Source organism: Lynx canadensis, chromosome E1 (assembly GCF_007474595.2).
Source record: "Lynx canadensis isolate LIC74 chromosome E1, mLynCan4.pri.v2, whole genome shotgun sequence".
NCBI lineage: Eukaryota > Metazoa > Chordata > Mammalia > Carnivora > Felidae > Lynx > Lynx canadensis.
This window is the reverse complement of record NC_044316.2, coordinates 58761094-58782564: the sequence shown is the minus strand read 5'-3', so window position 1 is coordinate 58782564 and position 21471 is coordinate 58761094. Positions and strand designations below refer to the sequence as shown.

At 58.9% G+C, this 21471-nt stretch overlaps 1 protein-coding gene across 1 annotated transcript in view; it reads right to left on the bottom strand.

Annotated features, from left to right (window-relative positions):
• Positions 1-21471, bottom strand: part of RPTOR (regulatory associated protein of MTOR complex 1) — a 334568-nt gene that overhangs the window by 84066 nt on the left and 229031 nt on the right. Inside the window, 4 exon segments of the mRNA XM_030297026.1 lie at positions 1431-1541; positions 2810-2893; positions 8824-8925; positions 16263-16338. Coding sequence (XP_030152886.1) covers positions 1431-1541; positions 2810-2893; positions 8824-8925; positions 16263-16338 — 373 coding nt within the window.

Sequence of the window (21471 nt, the reverse complement as noted above, 5' to 3'; positions counted from 1 at the left end):
GGGCCCCACGGCACAGCTCCGGCGGCCTCAAGGTGCCGGGTAGCCTCGGCGCCCAGGTGAGGGAGGACTGGGTCCGGCAGCAGCCTGAGCTGCAGGGGCTCGTTCACAGGACGGCGGAGGGTGTGGGGAGCACGAGCAGCATGCAGGGCGGAGGCGAGCCGGGGAAGGTCTGCTGGAACGCGGAGGCAGCGGTGGGCCCTGGCCACCTACCAGGTGCGGCTGGGAGGGGGCGGGCCGGTTGAGGCTCTGGTGCCCGGCAGGAGGGGCCACAAGGGAGAAGCCCACTCCCTCCCCGCCCACCAAACCCTCAAGCAAAGCGACCACGTTGATCACCGCGCTTCCTCCCCTCTCCACATCTACGGTTTCTTCGAAGCTGAGTGCCGAGCAAGGGGGCCTCTTCTGGGGGGTGTCCGCTCCCGGCCGGCGCTCACCCCCCCACTCTGGAACCCTCTGTGTCCCGTGAGTCACGCCTCCCGCCTCGTCAATCCTGCTTTGCCTTACTTCCGTTGGCTCTTCCTCCTCCACACCCCCAGCACCCCTCAGCACAGGTCCTCCCCACCTGGGGTCTCCCGACCCTCGCCCCATCACACCCACTTTCCCAGCCCTCCTCAGCTAACCTACAACCTCTACACTGATGGCCACAAGTTAAAAACACAGCTTGGATCTTGTCCCATTGCGGACTCTTTACCGGTTCCTCTTGGCTGAAGAGTGGGGTGCCCTCCACTTAGAGGGGGCCCCGCGTGCACCTCCAGCCCCTCTAGGCCCTCACCCTCACGGCACAGCCCCCTCAGACACGGGGCTTCCCCCCTGCAGCGGAGGGCTCTGACCCGTTGGACGCGAGCCTGTCTCTAGTCTCCAGCACAGCCCCCAGGGTGGGGCTCCACAGAGTGGATGTGAGTCTGCGGCCCCAGAGGCCTGAGGACAGGGAGGGGCAGAGACTGGAGAGCAGAGATGGAGGAGATGGTCCCCAAGGTCCCCAAGGTCAGGGTGGAGAGGAAAAAGCACGGGTGGGACACAGCAGGTCTGGTGGGGGTCTGGGTGAGGCAGGGTAGAGTTTAAAGAAGGAAGCGGTCAGGGTCACTTCCTGCTGGAGGACTGGAGGGGCGGGGAGGGGGCGGCCTGCGGCACCTGAGGGACACGAATGGTGTGGCTGCAGCCCAGGTGACCAGGACTGGGCCCCAAGGAGACGCACCTCCCTTATTCTGGAAGGGGGGCGCCAGCCGTGCCTGGAGAGGGAGGGAGGAGCTGGCCCTGAAGGCAGAGGCTTGGGTGAAGCAGGACAAGAAACGCGGGGTCATCGCAGGGGGACAGAGGACACGGCGTCACGGCGGGCAAGCCAGCTGCGCTCAGCACCTCCGCAGCAGCCGCCGCCCGGGCCGCCTGACGCACGGAGCCCGCCTCGCGCCTGCGGGACGACGCGGACTACTCACACTGTCCACGGCCAGGATCTTGGCCCAGATGAAAACCAGGAGGGGCCGCAGCTCTCGGGCTGAGCTCTGCAGCAGCTTCAGCACGTAGGGGAAGATGCCCACAGACAAGGCCTGGGGGAGAGAAGAGAGAGGTGAGCGCCAGCACCGGCTCCCGGGCAGCCGAGCAGCGCCGGGGGCGGACGGCGCGGCTAGGGACGCGGTGTGCGCAGCCTTCGGCGCGGTGGGAATGCCGTGGGGGTGGACACGCCTCACGCAGAGCAAGCGGCTTCCTCCGGCCTCCTCACCCCCGCACTCCCAGATGCCGCAGGACTTCTCTGGTCCTGCCGCGTCCAGAGACCGGGGCTCGCCTCACAAGGGACGGGTGGCTTCCCGTCTGGAACCCGCCGTCCCCACCCTCCGAGGGCCTTGTCTGCTCTCAGCAGCAAAGCGCAAGGCCCCTTAATAGTGGTTCTCGTGCTTCGAACCACAAGGCGTCTGCGCCTCGGGAAGGGCCAGTCTGCTGGTTAAGACGGGGAGAAGCCGGGGGCTCCTGTGCCCAGATCCGGATGAGGCATCATCCCGGGGGGTCGTCTCTGCTCTCGGCAGGGCAGTGACAGAGAAGCAGGCTATCTCGGCACAAAGGACACCCGGGCAGAGCCCGGTTTTGTCCATCACCTCAGCGTCTCCCTCCAAGACAGACGGAGGGGGACACCCAGGACAGAGTCCGAGGGCGGGGTCTGTGTCCTCTCCTCATTAAAGGCTGTGTGTACCACAAATTAGATAATTTCTAATTATCATGAATATTGCTTTTTCAGACTGTAATTCTAAACTGTTGTTTGCACACAGAACCAAGAAGGTCCGTGTTTGCAGCTGGTGACAGGTCTCCCGAACCTCCTCTAATTGGCAGGTCCCCTAACGATACCCCCTTCCTTCTGATGTAGTTGTTGAAAAACAAGTCGCTCTTTGATCTGATTTTTGTCAGTGTTTTCTGTTTCCAATGGCCGTTTCTACTCTTCTGCGGAATGAGAAATCAGAGAAGGGTTTCCAGATTGTGCTGGGCACCGGAGTGTGAAGTCGGTGGACGGGTGTGTGCGGGCACTCTGCGGGCTCAGGGGCACCTGCAGGGGCGAGCCACTCCCGAACGGCGGCGGGCCGTCCACCCTTTCTGTCTGCAAAGGCGAAGCCTCGTGGCGGATGGGAGAAGAGGGCAGAGCAAAACCAAATCGCCAGATGCTGTAGTGACGGAGGCCGCGAGGCAGCACGTGCACCTCTAGGGCCCCTCGGGCTGACCGCCCCCCTCCCCTGTCCCCAATCGCTCCCAGCTTGTGAGACGGTCCTCGGACGCACCACGGAGTCTCCGGGGCTCCACCCTCCCCCGGCTCAGTGCGGGAAGCACGCACCAGGCTCACCGCCCAGGGGCCCAGGTCCAAGAAGCGCCCCAGCAGATCCAGGGCTCTCAGCCGGTGCACCTGACTCAACAGCACCTGAGAAAGGAAGAAGGAGAGGGCGTCACCGTGGAGCCGTGCGATTCTGGACGCGGGGGTGCACTCACACCCGCCCCCGGCTGCATTCATTCATTTACCTACAGCAGGTGCTCCTTTCTCTGTATAAAATAGGGGCCCTGCAGAAAGTATTAGAACAAATACTTTTTAATTGCACGTAAAAACACACCGAGGACACTGTGGTGTATAAACCTCCAGACAGCGTTCCTTTAATTACTCTAAACTAGATAATCTATTATTGCGTTTCTCACCTCTTCTGGAAACTAAATAAAATACTGTAGCTTTGACTCCCCGTCGCTGGGCACGTCTGGCCGTATCATTCCCGGTGCCTGGTTCATTTAAACAACTTCCCCACTGCAACCTTTTTAAACTATTATCAGGTTTTTGCTATTACAAACGATGCTATGATAAGTATCCCAACAGGCATATTTCCGCCTATTCACATGGTTTTTCCCGAGGATAAATCCGAGGGTAGGAGCAGTACGAGTTTACTACCGAATTACCTGCCAGTGAACTAACCTGCACTTCCTACAGTCCACACATGGGTGCTCCCCTCTGTGGGTGCCCCCCACCGCCCCGTGGTCCCTCCCCGCCGTGGGTGCTCCCTCCCTCCCGTGGGCCTTTGCTGATCACAGTGCACAGGACGAGGATTTGCTGCTGTGTTCTCTGGTTATGGGACCTTGGGCCAACCACTTCACTTCCCTGACCCTTAATTTTTTAATTTATAAAAAAGGAGAAACACAAAACCGAATCCCAAAGGTTTAATTAAACAACAAATTAAGAACTCCGGGACAACAGCAGCCCACGACCCACTATTATTTACCAATATGATAGATAAAAATAAAATATTCTTTTAATCTGAATTCATTACAAGTGAAGTTGATAGTCTTTTTTGACAGGTTAATTGGCTATTTCTGTAGTAAACTGGCCACGTGTGTCCTTGTTTTCCCACTCAGATGTCTGCCTTTTTGTCTCATTGACATGGAAAAGTTCTTTATACGTTAAAAAGAACAATCTTTGCCGCGTGTTTTTCTCTTGTTTTCTTTGTTACATCAGAGTTTAAAATTTCTAATCGGGTCATTTGTAGTGACTTCTCCTCATGGTATTTACGCTCAAGGCCGTGGGTACGGAGCCCCTGGAAGGCACTCTTCTGTCCACTGCCGGCCACCCAGCGTGTGTTCGTGGGCGCTTGCTGCGAGCGGATGCTGCGCTGGGGCGCGACCGGGGGCAGCGGGGAGCCCCCCCTCCCACCATCAGTCGCTGCGGAGACAGGCAGATGGCCACGTTGTCACAATCCGCGGTGACGGCAGGCAGTGCTGCGAATCACGTGCGCCTCTGCCCTCCTTGGGAGGGTCCTGAAGGTCCCCCTTCCTAGCCGGCAGCCAGGTCCCAGAGGGGAGGCAGTGTATGGGGCCCCCAGGTAGCAGGCAGAGGGGATGGGAAAACTTGGGGTGTCTGAGGACGGGTCCCACAGACCAGGCTGAGGGTTTCCCCAGAGAAGCAGCAGCGAGCGTCCAATGTGGTCGCCGGGGGATAGACCGGCGGTGGCCAGGTGGAGGGGGGAGGGACAGAGTGGACCTGACCCTGACTGATGGGGGGGAAAGCGACCCAAGACAGCAGGGGCCGTGCCCGTGGCAGAGGTGAGGCTGGGTGGAGGGGACCGGTGGTGTCGCCTGCTCCCGGAGGTCAGCGACAGGAGCCGCGAGGACAACACGCTGGGTGCAGGGTGTTGATCGTGTCAGGTCGTGGGAAGGAGGCAAAGGGGAGTGGAACGCGACGGGGGGCAGAGGTTTCGGGGGCTCCCCGTGAGGGGCAAACACGGGCTGGAGGGACAGGTGGGGAGGGGTCTGGACAGCACCAGGTCCCCAGCAGGAGCGGCGGCCCGGGGGCGGGGCGGGCGAGGAGGAGGAGCCGCGGCTGGCCCAGCCCCCGGAATGCCGCGTCCCCCCCCCCCCCCCCCCCCGCACTGCATCGGGGCCATTCCCACACCTCCGTCCCCACGCACGTGTGGGCGTCTGGAGGTGTCGAGCCTCTGACGAAGAGTCGGGGCGAAGGCGTGGGACCCGATTCCACGCTGGACTTGCGGCCACCACGTGTGCCTGAAGCGGAGGTCCGCAGGGCAAGGTCGGCGGGAAAGCGCGGCCTACCTTCCTTCCTGCGTCCTCGGCGGGAGCGGCGGTGGCGGCGACAGTCTGACCCCGGACTTGGGCGCATTTTCAAAACCCAGTGGCGCGAGGTCCGCGGAAGCACCTGGCCCGGGCCGTCCACCACGGGGCGCGTCCGGCACGCCGACCCCACGGCGTCGGCACGCAGCGCAGGACGTCCCCTCGGCGACTCGCCGGCTGCCCTCGTCGTACCGGAAACAGAGCCGCCTCAGGGGCCGGTTTCCCGCCGACCCCGGGTCCGTGAGCGCGGCCGCAGTCGGTCGGAGACCAGAGACCCCTCCGCAGACGCTGCGCGCCGCTCCCGTCACAGCAAACGCGGCAAACGCGAACGGAGCGCCGCGTTTCGGGCAGGCGGTGCAGCGATCTGCAGGGGAGGAAGCGGCCGCGAGGCTGGCTCCGGCTCCGCGTGCCCCGGCCGCCACCGGGTACGTTGCTCTCACGGCAGCGCCGGGCCCGGAGCCTGGTTCACAAGGACGACCGTGGCACCACCGCTTCCCGCCGCCGCGTCCACACTGGCGGGACACGCGGCGCAGCCTCCGCAGACGGCCCCGCGAGCCTGGCGCGGGGCTCTGCGCTGTGATTGTTAATGTCCGATTGGAAAAGGTCAAGTGTTGGCTTTTTAAAACATGACATCGTCCTTCGGATTCCTTCTGTTGATTCATATTTAGGAAAAATGGAAGCCTAGCGGAAATGAAAGTTACTTTAAAATAAGCACTGGCTTTTGGTTGTACACTTTTTTATTCCTATTATTCCCGTTTCAGACTGGCCCAGGATCTGTGGAAATTACAGGGACAGATGGCGAACGGCACGAGCGACTGGGTCTTGCCCGTCAGTGGCGGCGTGCACGCCCGCATTAACGCGGGGCTTGCCGCGGCGGCCACGCTTCGTCCCCCTCGTGCAGCAACGGCGCTCGGGCTCCTGGGCCGGGACTCCTGGCGGGGGGGGGCGGCACTTCCTACAAAAACAGAGTCTGCAGCTCGGGCCTGGCGGACCTCGGTGGGTCCCGCCGGCCTGGCGCCCAGGAACCTGATGCCCACCGACATCCGTAACACGTGTCACAGTAACACGCAGTTACTTTCCTGCCGTGGACTGAGAGCAACCCTGCACTTTCAGACCAAAAATTCTGTTTATAAATAAAACGATGCAGCGAAAGCAAACAGTTTCCCGATGAAATGCCCGGACCGCCTCGCGAGGTCTGTGGAGGTCCTAACACCGTCCTATGACATCCCCTCTTCTCTCTCCTTCCTGCAGCTCGTGGGTTCTCCCCTCTCGGTCTGGGGCTTCCTTGCACACCGGCCGCCCGAGGGGCCACGGACAGCGACGTCTCGTCCACCGCAAGACCGTGTGCACCTTGTGGCGGCTCGGGGTTTGAGGGACTTCCTTCCGATTCCTCCTGCTTACACTTCTAAAAGGCAAGAAAAGCCCCGGGGGTTGGTCAGGGAAGGTTATTTCCAAGCTCACCCTCGCAGGACGGGCTGCAAATCAGCTGGCCGGAGGAGACATTTCATCTGACACCGAAGGTCATCCGCTAATGCCTCTGAGTCCTGAGGCACAGAAAATCCTCTCTGGCGTGTGGAGAAAGTAGCAGGGATCGGAAAAGCCACAAAGTCTGTATTAAAATTCTCTTTCCCTTAGGCAGTACTTTCTGACTTGCTGAGGCCCCAGAGGATAACTTATGGGTGACAAGGTCCAGGCTTTGGCAAAAATACAGTTCCCTAAGATAAAGCAGCGTGAAGTTAACCAGGCTAACGAGGAAGAGGCTGACCCCGTGGGCCACGCCGAATGAAGCCGGGGCGCCTCTGCATCGTGTCCCCGTCCTTTCTCGTTAAGTACAGGTTCACGTACTGACCCGGGCTGGGCACAGCCCAGGAGACGGCCCTCCAGGATAATGGAGAGCCTGCTGCTTGTGGCTGCTTGCAAGATCGCACGGAAAACGTCTCCCCGCTTTCCCTTCAGTTATTTTCCCTTTCTTCGGCATTACGACGCTGGCTCTGTTAGGCTCTCTTTCCCCGAGGGAGTGTGGATTGTAAATGGAACATTAGGAAAAACGTCAATGGAAGGCCATTTACAGCAAGACTGTTTGCCGGACCCGGAAGACCTGATTTCGCATGCTTGTCACCGCACCCGTGCTTTGCAAAGGATGAATTTCACTCCGCTGCACCGTCGAAAACACCGGAAGGTCGGTGGTAGGGCCACAGGCTCCGCGAGTGAACGTTCCGGCAAGCCAGGAGGAGCTACAGAGCACAGCACGTCCGCCCTGCGCCACGGCCGTCCCCGCACGTCCTGTCCACTTACAGCCGGCCAGCGTGTGTGCTCCCTCAAGGGACGGCCCGCTGTGTTTCCCCCTTTTTACTGCTTTTCTTCTAACCCAGGACAGTCTTAAACTGATCTGGAGGCGAACAAGCTCTGCGGGCCATTCACGATGTCGGTCACGGTACACACGGCGCCCAGACACATCCCGGGAGCGGCCGCGGCGGCCGCTGCTCTGGGGCGAGGACAGGCTGTGGCGTTTCTACCACGTCTCCAGTGCCCTCGTCCCAAGTCCCCTGTGCTGTCTGAGGTCCCGCACACAGTCCCGAGCCAGGCGAAGCCTCGGTGCTGGGGCCGGCGGACGGTCCTCAAAGTCGGCCGTGTGACGGACCCAGAGGAAGCTGACCACCCCCCGCCCGCCGAAGGAGGGACGCCGGGCTCTGGTGGCGACACAGAGAAACCATCCGCCCATTTCCCAAACGGCCCTGGGCAGCAGGAGCCGCCCGCGGGGGCTCTGTCGCGACGTGGTCAGCAGCCCGTGTAAGAAGGTGCCGGCCCTTCCGCGGGCCTGGCGTCCCTCGCACAGGCGGGTGACGAGGCCCCTGCTCCCACTTCGCTGGAAGGTGCCGGTGGCAGCCAGCCGGCTCTCAGGACCTGAGACCCTGAACGGGGAGGCAGCGCGCCTGTGAGCACCCGCCCCTCTCTGCCCACGGCGTCTGCCGGGCCACCGCACCCTGACCGCAGAGCCTGTGTTCCAGGTCCTAAAGTGAGTTATTAGACCTCGGTGTCTACACTGACTAGAGGTCCACACTTCCCGCAAATACACATTAACTGACACAAAAGTTCTGGGAACGTTTTCTCATCTTCCCCCCTGTGAAGAATTTTGGTAACCTGCCATCCACCTCACCCGATCACATCAGCTGAAAAAATTAGCCGAATGAGACCCACGAAACCAAGCTTCCAACCCACTGGCGGGCGCGGTCTTCGCGCGAGCACTGACACGGGCCACGTGAGGGCTGGCACTCGACCGCCACCACGCACGCGCCCTCCACAGAAGGGAAGGCCGGTCGGCAGGCGCCGGGCGAGGAGCCGCGAGGGCCGTCTGCGATGCGCTCACGGCTCCCCTCCTGTCCCCCCGGTGGCTCGGAGCTCACATCCTCCCGAACAGAAGGGCCCGATGCCACGAGCACATGCACGGTGGCGTTCCGCGGGTGCCCGGAAGGGCGGCCGACTACGACCCAAATGAGGGGCTCGGTGAGGGTGGGGGAAGGAACTCTGGCGCCCCCAGGACGGCCTTCCCAACTGAGTGCAACGGGAGCCGGTGACTTCGAGGGTCTGATCCCCCCGACCTCCAGGCACCCGGCCCGCGCACGGCCACGGGGGCGTCACACACACACACACACACACACACACACGCACGCACGCACTCTGCCCTCTGCTGGCAGCGGTCTTCCCTGGAGCCCGCTCAGCCCGTCCGGAGGGTCCAAAGACACTCACCTGCAGAACAATGGGAAGTTGCTCGGGCGGGCTCCTGTTCTCCACGCCCATGGTGAGCCACACCTGGAACGCGGTCAGCTGCTCAGCAAAGAACGGACTGTGCTGTGGGACAGGCAGGGGCGTTAGTTAGGGACCTCGCCCTGACACCACGCGCCCCACGACGCGGCCCCCACGGCTGCCTGGGTCCGGCTGAGGGAGGGCAGGGCGCAGCCGGGGAGGCGGCAGGAGTGACACGGCGCAGCTGGCGGCCTGCGCGAGCAGACCGGACGAGGGCGGGAGGAGAGGGTGTCCCCGGGCTGAGCTGGGAAGACTGCAAGGAGCGTGTCTGGGGACAACGTGGGGAATCCCGCCAGGACGAGCGGAGACGCCTACAGGACGTGGAGTGGGGACATCGAGTGGGAACCGTGCTGCGCCTGCAGTTGGGGGGGGGGGTCGGCGCTGGAGGTGCAAACTCAAAGGGAGGCGGGAAAGAGCAGGGCTGAGCCCGGAGGCCAAGGGCGGTGGCGCACAAGGAGGAGGGGTGGTGGGCGGGCAGGACGCAGCCTGGTTCCCCCGAGACCGCTGAGCAGCGCCGAGTCCCCGGAGACCGAGGTGCAGCGGGCAGAGGCGCGGCAGAGTGCGCTCAACACAGGCGGGAATTTGGAGACTCCAGTGTGGACGGCTCTGAGAAGGGATCTGGGTGCAAAGGGGAAGGACAGGAATGGAGGGGGTGGGGGGAGGGGAGTGGAGGGAGGCCACCCGGTGCAGAACTCTGGTTTCCCCGTGCGGGGGCGAGGGTGTATCTGGAAGCGGCTGGTGCCATGCGGGCAGGGAGGCGGGCTCTCGGGTGGGGCCGTGCACCGCCGGCAGCCCGGGCGGCCCTCCGGGAACGGGAATCGGGGACGCAGACGGGCCTGGATGCGGGGATGTGGGCGGACATGGGGGCACTTGCAGGGGACTCTCTATCACTTCTATTTCTCAGTGACACGGAGAGGGAGGACACAGCCGAGCAGAGCGGCACGGGAAGGAAATAACCAGAGTTGTGATTTACTCCAGGACCCTAGAGTGGGGGGCAGGGGGCAGAGAGTGTGTGAGGCCACCCTGGGGTCAGTGGAGGACCCGGGCACCGAGGTCACAGTGATGGGGGGGGGCGTGGAGCTGATCTGTCCTTCCTGGACTGGCAGAGGGGACGCCTTTCCCGGCAGTGACAGGGACCAGGCAGAGGACAGAAGGAGCAGCTCAGGGAGGAGGGAGGACCTGGCCGCCGGAAGGTCCGGGAACCAAGAAGCCAGGCTAGCGGGAAGGCTGGGTTTTTCGGTCTGACAGATCATTTTCACCTAACACACGGTTCTGCTTCCCCAAACCCTGAACCAGAAGAATCCCAAGTTACAAATCTCTGCCTCCCAACCCTGTCCTCCTGCCCAAGGGGAAGGCTGTGGCTGCGTTTCAGAGTGTCTGTGTGTAAGGAAGGGGGCCGGGAAGGTGCGACTGTGGCACGTGTAGACAGCGTGGACCCGCGTGTGTTTGCACGACTCAGGTCTGTAAGCCCACCCCGGGCCTGCTCACCCCACACCGTCCACGGAGGAGCCTGGTGGGCAGAGCCACAGTGTGCCCTCAGAACAGTCCATCGCGTGGAAAGTGTGCGGAGAGCAAGCACCACCCAGGAGTCCGCGTTCCCGCAAAGTCAGCGTGGGCCAGGGGCACCAAATCTGGAGGGCGACCTGGGAGCCGGGAAGGAGCCCCCAAAATGGCTTTCCTGTTTTCAAGTGTGAATTTTTCCTGAACTGGTTAAAAACAGTAACCTCTGTTAAGCTCTCCGTCCCCACACGTGGGAGACCTTTGGTCTCTGAGGGGAGCTCGGGTAATTCAGATCATTCCATCTCTTTCCCCCTCCTTCTAAGTCCGGATTTGAATGAAGGATGCTCTCGTGTTGCTCACCGCCGGAGAAACCGTTCCACACCGCAAGGACAAGCATTCCACGTCTTTTCACCCAAAGCTCACAGAAAGGGCAAGTCTCTGCCGCTGAGGTACGTGGCGAGGGCCGTCGTGTCCCTCATGGCGCGGGCAGCCCCCCAACACAAGCAGGCCCGGCATTCCAAATAACGCGCCCCAAAGCGCCTCGAGAGCTGCCCCCGTGTGCACCTAAGGATGAGGCAGAGCAGGGATTCTGGGCCGGGTCTCCAAGATTACGGCTGTAGCATCAGAGCTGCTGTGCAGAGGCTCTGAGTCATGGGGCCGCGTGTCCAGGCCTCCCAGGGCAATTCTGAGGCCAGGCGGGCTGCTCTGTGGTCAGCCCACGTGTCAGATGGCCCCGGGGCCTGAAAAGAGGCGCGAGCGGAAAAGGACAGAAAGCGGGAAGGCCAGATGGGCACAAAGAGCCCTCTGACCCCTGGGGGATTCAGGCACAGAGGAAGTGATCTCAACACACCTCCTCCTCCTCTTCTCGCTTACCATCCCCGGTCCAGACACGGCTACACTGCCTGGTGTCTGTCCTCACGTGCAGTGACACTCACTACTCACGATGACCTCACCACTTACAAGAGGAGACAACAGAAAACTGCCCAGTGGCCAAGAGCGTTCAAATTCCATAGCCTGTCAGAGCTCAGCCTGCAGATGGGCTTTCTTCAAGTCCTTCAAGAAACTCCATGCTTCCCAGCGCGAGCAACCACTCCCCCCCTTCTCCAGACATCGGGAAATGCCAAATCTGATCAGGCTCCTTTCCGTTGTTAATTAAAATCTGTCCTCCCAACTACTGACCTTGGACAAGTGACCAACATGCTGGGCTCTGTTTTGGTATATTTGACAACGAGGTTTTAAAATAAGGCCAGGGGCGCCTGGGTGGCTCAGTGAGTTGAGCATCTGACTCTTGATTTCGGCTCAGGTCATGATCTCACGGTTTGTGAGTTCAAGCCCCGTGTCAGGATCTGTGCTGACAGCATGGGTCCTGCTTGGGATTCTCTCTCTCTCTCTCTCTCTCTCTCTCTCTCTCTCTCTCTCCCAATCTCAAAATAAACAAACATTTAAAAAATAAGAAAATAAAAAAAAATGAAGGCCAGTAATTTATAGGAAAATTATTAGAACAAAATAGTGAGTTTAGTAATGCTACTGCAAAAAATCTCTTATAAACAATATATATACGAAGAAAGGGAAAACGGAAAATTTTAGAAAGACACTATTCGCAGTCATGATGACGGACGGGAAGACGCAACACTGTGGAGATACTGCCTGCCCTGTGTCCGTCCACAGATCCATGCGATCCCTATAAAAGTTGCTTTCATAATCAAGGCTGCTCAGTACTGTGCAAGGACACAGTGGCCCGAAGGGCAGAGCTGAGAACCCAGGAGCAGCCCATGCAGACGGTCGCCTGGTTCGATGTGAATAACACTGGGTAAGCTCAACCTCCACGTGTGGGAAAGCATATCTTGACCCCTATCTCACACCGTCCGTACTAGTAAATCCCAGAGGGGCTGCGAGTCTAACGGTAAAAGTAAAACGATCAGGCTTTCAGAAGAAAAAGAACACCTTCTCAAGGGTGTTCATCTCAAAGTAAACATTTCTTAAACAGGATACCAAAGGTCTTTAAGCAAATGAGAAAAAAACTGATAAATTGGATGTTAAAAGAAGAAACTTCTGTTCTAGGAAAAAAAAACATAAAAAAAATGAAAATAAAGTCCACAGAGATAAAAAAAAAAGAAAGAAAAAGAAAAAGATATTCACAATGGATTTGTATTCAGATTATATACACAACCACTACAAATCGATAGGAAACAGATAACATAAAAGAAAAACCAAAAGACTTGATGAGGCAACTTACAAAGGAGGATATTCAAATGGCAAATGAAAATACAAACTAGTGCTCAACATTACGAACCATCAGAGAAATACAAGATAAAATCTCAGTGAAACACCTCTTCACACTGAACCACAATAGCCAAATAAAGGGAAAAGGGTAGAAAGTATCAAGCGTTTATGAGGATACAGGGCAACTGAAACTCTCGTAAGCTGTGTAGAGGTGCAAGTTGATTCGATCACCCGAAAACCGCCTGGCAGCCTCTACTAAAACCGACCACATGTGTGCCTGGTAACCAGCAATTTCACTCCCAGTGTGCGCCCCCGACACAAACGCGCCAAAGCCACATAAAAAATTAGCAGCACCCGCAAAACTTAAGGGGGCACCAGAAAATTCAGTAATTGAAATAAAAGAATACATTAATGCGAGATTTAAAAAAAAGAATAGATGTGAAAATCCATAACGAACGAAACATCAAAATTTCAAGTAAAGACAGGCTCAGCATTACTGATTTCTCCTTCCTGTCAGGCTCCGACGGCTCGGCCTGGCACTGGCCAGCACTATTCGTGGGGGGCGCTACCTGTAAACTCCAAATGCCTACCGGCCAGACGATGCGCACACGCCCCTTGGAGCGTCCCCCATGGTGACAAGAGCCCCGACCGCGGGAGCAGATGTAACGTTGAGTGAAAGCAGGCACGACGGCGACGTGCCGTAGGACCCCGCCGATCCAAGCACACGAAACCAGGCGGGATGGTGGCTGCGCTCGGGAAAGCAGACTGAAGGCAGCAGGAAGGGGCGTCTGGGGGGTTCTAACAGGTGGCCGCTCGATCTGGGTGCTGGTTACTGGAGTGTGTTCCTCTTATAAAAACTCCTCAAGCCGCACATTTGTGATGTGCAATTTTCTCTACGTACGTTCTGCTCCCGAAAAAGTGAAAACAAAATAAAAAACCTAGCGGGGGGTCTACGTCAGTTACCCCTCCCTATCACAATTTGGGGGAAATTATTCCCAGATGCAGAACGCGGATTCCAGCAGATTAGAAATGAAGCGCTGAGATCCACGCAAGTGTGCCTGGCAGTGGAGCGGAAGGGTAATCATGCAGAAGCTGTGTTGTTTTGCATAGGAGTCGAGAGTTCTGATCCCCTAAGGGTACAACGTAAAACCACACCCGGTCTAGAAAGCCGGAACCGTAGGAGGTTTTCTAAACACGTGTTTGTGGCGACGGGCCCTCGTCTCCCTGGGCGAGCTGAGGCACTCGGGAGGGCCTCTAGCTGCAGTGGAGGGGGGGGGGGGCCTGGGCTGTCCCCACGGAGTTCCGTGACTGCACGAGCCCGGTCCCTGCCTCAGTGTGGGTCCAGCGGGAAGGGGCCACGCGCACTGCGGAGAGCCGAGCGCAGGCCCTGCCAGCTCTCCCTTCAGGGTGGAAAACAAGGTGGCTTGCGATTTAACTTGTGAGAGCGTTAAGAACAGGCGGACGGAGAGAGGGGTGGATGTGCTCAAGCAAGTGGCAAATGTTCACGGCAGGACGGTGGGCACACAGGCGCTCCCCGTACTACTCTTCCAACCTTGTGGAGGCTTGAACGTTTTCATACAAAAACGTGAAGGTTTTCAAGCACTAAAGAGGAGGAGATAGGAGATAAACAAGAGAGGAAGGCCTCTCGGCCCATCGCCCCCGCCACGGGGGCGTCAGACCATCTGAGGAATTACACCCCACAGAGACACGCGCCTGCACGGATCACATGCACCTACACAGATACGCACACACGTACACAGAGACGCACCTGCACCGATCACATGCGCACACACACGTGCACACGGACACACAACGCAGCGACACAGATGAGCACATATGTACACACACACGCACCGACATCCCCCACACACATGTACATACGCACCCAGACGTGGACACCTCCCACACCCACTCTGCAGATACACTCAGCGCACACATGTACATTTGTGCACACGGGTACACGAACACACCCGTACATGGACACACACCCACAGATATGCAGACACGTACACACACACACACACCCGTCCACACAGGTACGCACTTATGTGCACACACGTGCACACAAGCACACACGCATACACACACCCTACAGACATACACACACGCACCACACCCCACGTGCACAAGCACACACCCCACACAGAAACACACACATATACACACATGTATAGACAGGTAACCACAGATACACACACATGTGCACACACATATAGAGACGCACATACCCAGGTATGCACAGTGAACACATGTACACACACACTCTCATGTACATGGACACACCTCACATACATAACACACCCACCCACGTATACAACAGATATACACCCCACACAGATACGCACAAAGCACATGTGGACACACGTTGCACACAGACACGCACAAATGTACATGCACACACATCCCCACGTGTATGTAGGCATACCCCAGATACATACACATGCACACACATGTACACAGATACATCCCCACACACACTTGCACAGACACACCAGAGAGACACACGTACATGTGCACACGTGTACATGGAGACCCACATACAGATACATACAAACACACATGTAGATACACTCTACACACATACACATGTATACACATACCTCACACACACACACACATACACACACACCCCATGTAGATAAACATAACACATACCCCACACGTGCACTCACACGCCCCTACAGATATGCACACACATACATGTACCCCACGAGTACTCGTACTCCGCACAGATACGCACACATATGTACACCCCCACCCCCACACTGATCCACATGTGCACATACACACACACCCACGCTCAACCTGAGCACTCAGCCCGTGTGAACTCCTTCAGTCCTCCTGAGCCCCTTCAATGGATACCGCCCCGATTCTCCTGTAAAACGAAGAAACCGAGGCCCAGGGGAGCGGGCTTGCCCACCGGAGTCTTGGGTTGGGCCAGAGACGACAGCGTGGGTACAGAAGGCTAGGGGCTCTGACCACCTGGCCCCACCCCCCGACTCACCTGGGTCTCAGATGGCCTGGAGGCGCCCACTACCCCCTGCTGTCCGGCTCCTCCCAGACCCAAAAGTCTCCCCGTCCTGTGGGGGTCAGAGGGCACACACGTGCTCCCCACACCCTCCGCCTGTTCCTAGCCGTGCTCTAACTCGACGGGTGTGACCCCCCCACCCCTTTCTCAGGGTTGTCCAGGGAGGGGCCGGGTCTTCTGCAGGTGCACTCAGGCTTGCACAGTAAGCACTCGACAGACAGGTCCCGAATGAAGCCAAGGAGGCCGTGCAGCAGCGGGAGCGAGAAGGGCTGGTGGTGAGGGGCCGTGAGACCCTCCGTGTCAGGCCCCGGGCGGCCTGGGGACCAGCTATCCCCTCAGGGCCGAACTTGACACCCTCTGAGGGTTCCAGTCAGGAGTCTCGGGAAACTAGAACCCATTCCAGGTAAAAGGTAGAGTGTGGAACACGGCTCGGGGAGCGCACGCTAAGGACAGCATTTTAAGAGAAGACGTTTCTGGAGAGCTTGCCAGCTCAAAGTCCTTAACCCCCGGCGGATGCAATCTTCCAAACTTTGCTGACTGCACAGTTTCGCAGGAGGGTGAACAAAGTCCAACAACCCAGCGCCCTGGGTGCCACCCCAGTGGACCACACGGACGCCCTTGTGGGACTCACCCGAAACGCCGTGCCTTCCTCAATGATGGTGGGCAGCTGAGAGAGGCAGATGTCGACGGCCAGGTCCCAGGCTTGCCTGCGGAGAGAGCAGAGGGGCGCCCACAGGGCCTTACTGACCGCTTCTCTGGACGGGGCCCTGGCCATGGGCGGGCCACAGGAGGAGGAGGAAGTCATCTGGCTGCACAATGAAGCCGTCTTGCTAACGTGGTTTCTCTTTAAATTTAAATGAGAAAAGAGCTTGGGAGAGATCAAGGGACGGTCTCACTTTCCGCCACAGCTTCTCCCCTGACTTGGTGCCACAGCCTGTCCACAGCCGTGAAGCAGCCGTGGCACCATGGTTTCCGGACCGTGGCAGTGTCGCACGCAAACGCCCCACGGTGCTTCATCAGAAACGGCCAGCGTGGGGCCAGGAGGCGGCTCTGTCTAGGCCCCCCCGTCCTGAGCGGCCCCTCATCCCGCCCTGAATCAGGACTGGCCCCACACCGCCCGCTGCCTGAGCCTGTCCCCGAAGGAGCCACTCAGGATGAGGTGTCCCTGTCCTCGTTTGAGAGGACGGCAAGTCACTGATGTGTGACCCTGGCCACCTCTCCACCGGTTTCGCACAGCATCGGGACCTAGCTCAGAACACACACAAGACGGCCAGAGTGCGCCCGATGGCCTGGCGAGTGCGGCTCCACCTCCCTGGCATCAGTTTTCCCGTCGTGCCTGCTCGGAGGGTCCTCGGGAGACCCTGGGAGAGCAGGTGCCTTCCCAGGGGCGCCGAGGAATGAGGGCCGCTCGTGGCACTCGGCGTTAGCTCTGAACCGACACAGACGATCACCTCACTTTCTCTATGGCCACAGATGGGAAGCGTGGATGCCGTGGACACAAGGTTCCTTCGTCCCTGCTCTCCCTTCCCTTTCTCGTGGAGACAAGGTGGGGGCCGGCATGCGGATCTGGTTTCCAGCACGGCCACCCCTTCTCCCAGGACACTTTCTGAGAGGCAGAATTCCACCTGCCATTTATTAGACTCATGGCCCCACATGATCGTGGGGAACCGGGTACCGTTGCTCCACGTCCCCAGGGAGGACCAAGTCAGGAACGAAACATGTAAACATTTCCCAGAACACGGGAAACACCTAAGACAAACAACAGCCTGGAGGCTCTCTGTCATTATTCAAACACACGAAATATATTCCAGTTTTCCCAGACCGGCCCCCGCCGAACAAGCACACCCTTCCCCCACCAATCTAATTAAGAGGCAATCAGCACATAATCAAAAGTGCCTCAAAGAACAAGCAATAAATAGTTCCCATATGCTCAATAAGTGGCCAGGCTGCAGGCAGAACGGTTCTTCAGCGGCGTTGAGGGAGAGATTTACTCTTTGTTAGACAGAAACAAAGTCAATTACTGCAATTCCGTGCTATAAAAATTCCTTGAGTTTAACCTAATAAAAACTTTGAACTTGAGGAGCTGCGAGCGCGAACGAGCTGGGGGCAGGTAAAGGTGTGGGTCTAGGGCGGCGTGGAGCAGGCGGCACGCCCTTCTCAGCCCCTCTCACCAAGATCACGAGGCAAGGACAGGCCTCCCGTGAAAACGCCGCCACAGCCGTCCTCGGTCCTGGCGGGGGTGTCCCGGATTATCAGCGGAACCAGGCCACACTGGGACAGGCCACCCTGCGGTCTCGTGGCTGGCACCCACTGGGTCCCTCCAAAGAGTGAAAGCCTCACGGAGCTGCACCGGGGCCAGAGGGCGACGGTCCTTCCGAGAGTCCTTCTGAGAGCCACGTGGTCACTGGCTGGCCAGGCGGCTCCCGAGGGTTGGCCCCTCCCTCGGGGAGTGGGTCCTCAAGCAGCCCTGGAATGTGCTTTCGTGTGTGCAGAGGGGCGGGGGGGTGGGGTGGGGGGGACTGTGGACATGACAGGGGGCCCTGGAGCAGGCGAGAGCCCCGGAGCTCCTGGGAGTGAGGCAGGGAGGCTGCTCAGGGCCGTGGACAGAGGGGCACGGCCGTCGGGGGGATAGAGGAAAGGGACCGGCCCATGGCGTTGAAGACGGTGGCACGTGTGCAGCTGCAGCAGGCCCGGTGACCCTCTCCAGGCCTCTGGCTGCTGGTGCTTGCGAGGGGAAAGGGTCGGCTCGGGGACCTGAGCTCCCACGCAAGCCCGGCAGCACGAGAGTGGCGCTCTCTCCGGAGCATCTCACCGGTTGGCTGAAACCGGCTGCATTTTCTAGGCTAAGATCAAAATGAACTTGGCGTCTTAATTTGGATCCTCGCTCGGGGAGAGTGGGACTGTGAGTCCTGGGAAGCCTGAGGCCGTGGCGAGGGGCCAACCCGGGAGGTGTCTGCGTTCGCACTTCCCACAGCCCGCGAAGCGGCCACACTGCGGCGGGAGGGGGCGCCGCGACAGCCTGGCCAGCCGAGCGGATCCCCACGGCGTGGGGCAGAGGCAGCTCGATGAGTCACTGCCCGGGAAAACGTGCCGTGCCGGCAGGAGCTCGGGTTTTCAGGAAACGGGCCTGTGATGGCAGACGCCCAGGGAGTGGGCCGGGAGGGGAGCCTTCCAAGAGCGCGCGGCCTCCATCTGTAGCGACCGTGCAGCGGGCGAGGCGCCCTCGACGGAGACGGAAGGCACAGGTTACTACCGTGGAGAGAGGCGAGGTTTCACGGCCTGCAGAAATCGAAAGTGAAGGAGAACGAGCCCCTGGCGGCTTCACATCAGAGATTAAACAGGAGCCGTGCTGAGCGCCTGTCGTCGTTAGCGCCCCTCCCGAAGCCAAGTGCGAGTGCAGACTGCGTTGTTTTAACCCCGGTTTCTGTTGGGCTTTGTTCCCTCCCTCCCCTGCTCAAAATTCAACCTTCCCCATCACCACCCAAGCACTGTAGTAACTAGACGGCACAGCATTTATTCCAGACGCTCTTTCAGAAGCCGCGGCTGGCTGTGTGCTCCCTGGGGATGCAGCAGCTCCGGTCTGTTTCCGAGGAGGGACGGAAACAGCAAGGGGCGTTGTTCTAACGCGGCTCGTCACCGAACCAGCTCCGCCGCAAGCCCACGCCAGCACCGAGCACCCAGGCAACGCGGCAGAACTGAGCCCAGCGCAGCGCGACCACCTTGGCCTCCGGGCCTCACGTCCTCCCCACTCTGCGCCCGACACCACAGCCTGGTCCCTCACGGCTGCTCTCCCGCCTCCCGCACGGAGGGGGTGTGAGCGGCACGCCGGCCACCCGGGACCTGCCGCGTTCCCAGCCCCCCCCCGGATGAGGCGCATGAGACACAGGAACGAGAGCAGGAACGAGCTGCGTCCCCGGGGCTGGCCACTGCGGGGCCACATGGAACGAGCAACAGACTCTCCTTCGTGAAGCCAGCAGACTCTGCGTTGCCAACTACCCTGTATTTCCACCGCTGCTTCTAACCACCTCCAGGGGAGAAGGCCTCCCACTGTAGCCGAGTCAGTCCGCCTGCAGGGGCCTGACCTGGTATTGACACCCAGTGTTGCTGACCTCTGACTTAGAAACAACTCTGAACGATTTTATAAAGAAATAAAGACCCCCCACTGTCTCCAGGTGGTCCCTTCCTCCCCAGATCTACAACACGGTAGCCGGGCCAACCCGGCCAACCCTATAGCTGCAGCCCTGTGTCACTCTGGGAAGCACGGCTGACCCTCTGCGAGCATCTCCTTAGAAACCGCCTTAGCAAACGCAGGAGCCGGAGCCAAAGCCGGGGTGGGGCCCAGGAAAACGCAAGTGCAAATGAGCATTTCCCTAAAGCCCGGGAGAGAGTGGAAACCTACAAGCATCACCTTCACACTCTCTTCCCACCTTGACACTATTTGTTTAGGTGTGCGGGACCAAGACTTTGTCACTGTGGACACTCCCCTAGGAAGCACAGACCGTCCGTGTGGGTCTTCTAGACACCCCTGGGTGGGAACAGGAAGCAAGGCTCATCTAAGGCGGCCCCGCAGGCCAGCAGCAGCTGGAGGGAAGCCAGTCCACGCGAGGGGACTAGGACTTAGGTCACTTTTGACAAGGAACTTGGGAACAGCATTTAAAAAACCGTGATCACGGGACACCTGGGTGGCTCAGTCAGTTAAGTGGCCAACTTCGGCTCAGGTCCTGACCACATGGTTTTGGGAGTTCGAGCCCCATGTTGGGCTCTGTGCTGGCAGTGCAGGGCCTGCTTGGGACTCTCTCTCCCTCTCTCTCTGCCCCCTGCCCTCCTCACGCACATGCACGCGCTCTAACTAAATAAACTTAAAACACATTGTGGCCACTCCTAATTTGGGTGTGCGTGGGGGGTGTATTTACCACTAAACGAGTCCCCTTGAATCTTCTGTGCGCTCAGTGAACTCTCGCACTGGCCGGAAACGCCCGTGTCTCCATGTGCTGTGGTGGCCATTGCTGCTTGATTATGTTTCTACGAGCATTTTCTACTTGAAATCTAAAGGCTGCTTTCACATCCAAGTCCTGATCAAAGTGGGTTAATGGCATAATTTTCAACATTTAATGGGATTGACTAATGGTTACTCTTTGGCTACACCTCACGCCGGCACCGTCATTAGGAAAACCCTATCTGGAGGAAACGTGTGCTGTACGCATATGATTTCCTCCCTGGAAATCGCATCACCGCTGATTCCTGCAAGAGAACCCTGTAGATTTACTTGCGTGGCCTTTCTCGGCATATAAAGATAGAAGGCCATGATATCAAGCCTTTCCAAAAAAGATCCCAATTGGAGAGGACCTTCGAGGCCCACGGTGAAGCAGGGTGGGCTCACGAAAGGAGAGCCCGGGCCACCACCGATGCCTCCCCACCTGCATGACTACCAGGCTTCAGGGGCCCCGGGGGCACCAAGGTGCAGAACCCCCTGCTTCCGCTCCCCGGGGCACCCGTGGTCCCGGACTCATGCAGAGTCCCCAGCAGGCTGCATCTAGCCCCCTATTGGTTGCGTTTGGCCCTCAGAAAGGTTTTTTTTTTTTTTTTTTTTCAACTTTATTTATTTTTGGGACAGAGAGAGACAGAGCATGAACGGGGGAGGGGCAGAGAGAGAGGAAGACACAGAATCGGAAACAGGCTCCAGGCTCTGAGCCATCAGCCCAGAGCCCGATGCGGGGCTTGAACTCCCAGACCGCGAGATCATGACCTGGCTGAAGTCGGACGCTTAACCGACTGCGTCACCCAGGCGCCCCAGAAAGTTTTTTTAAAAATACCGTATTGGTGGGGCTCCTGGGTGGCTC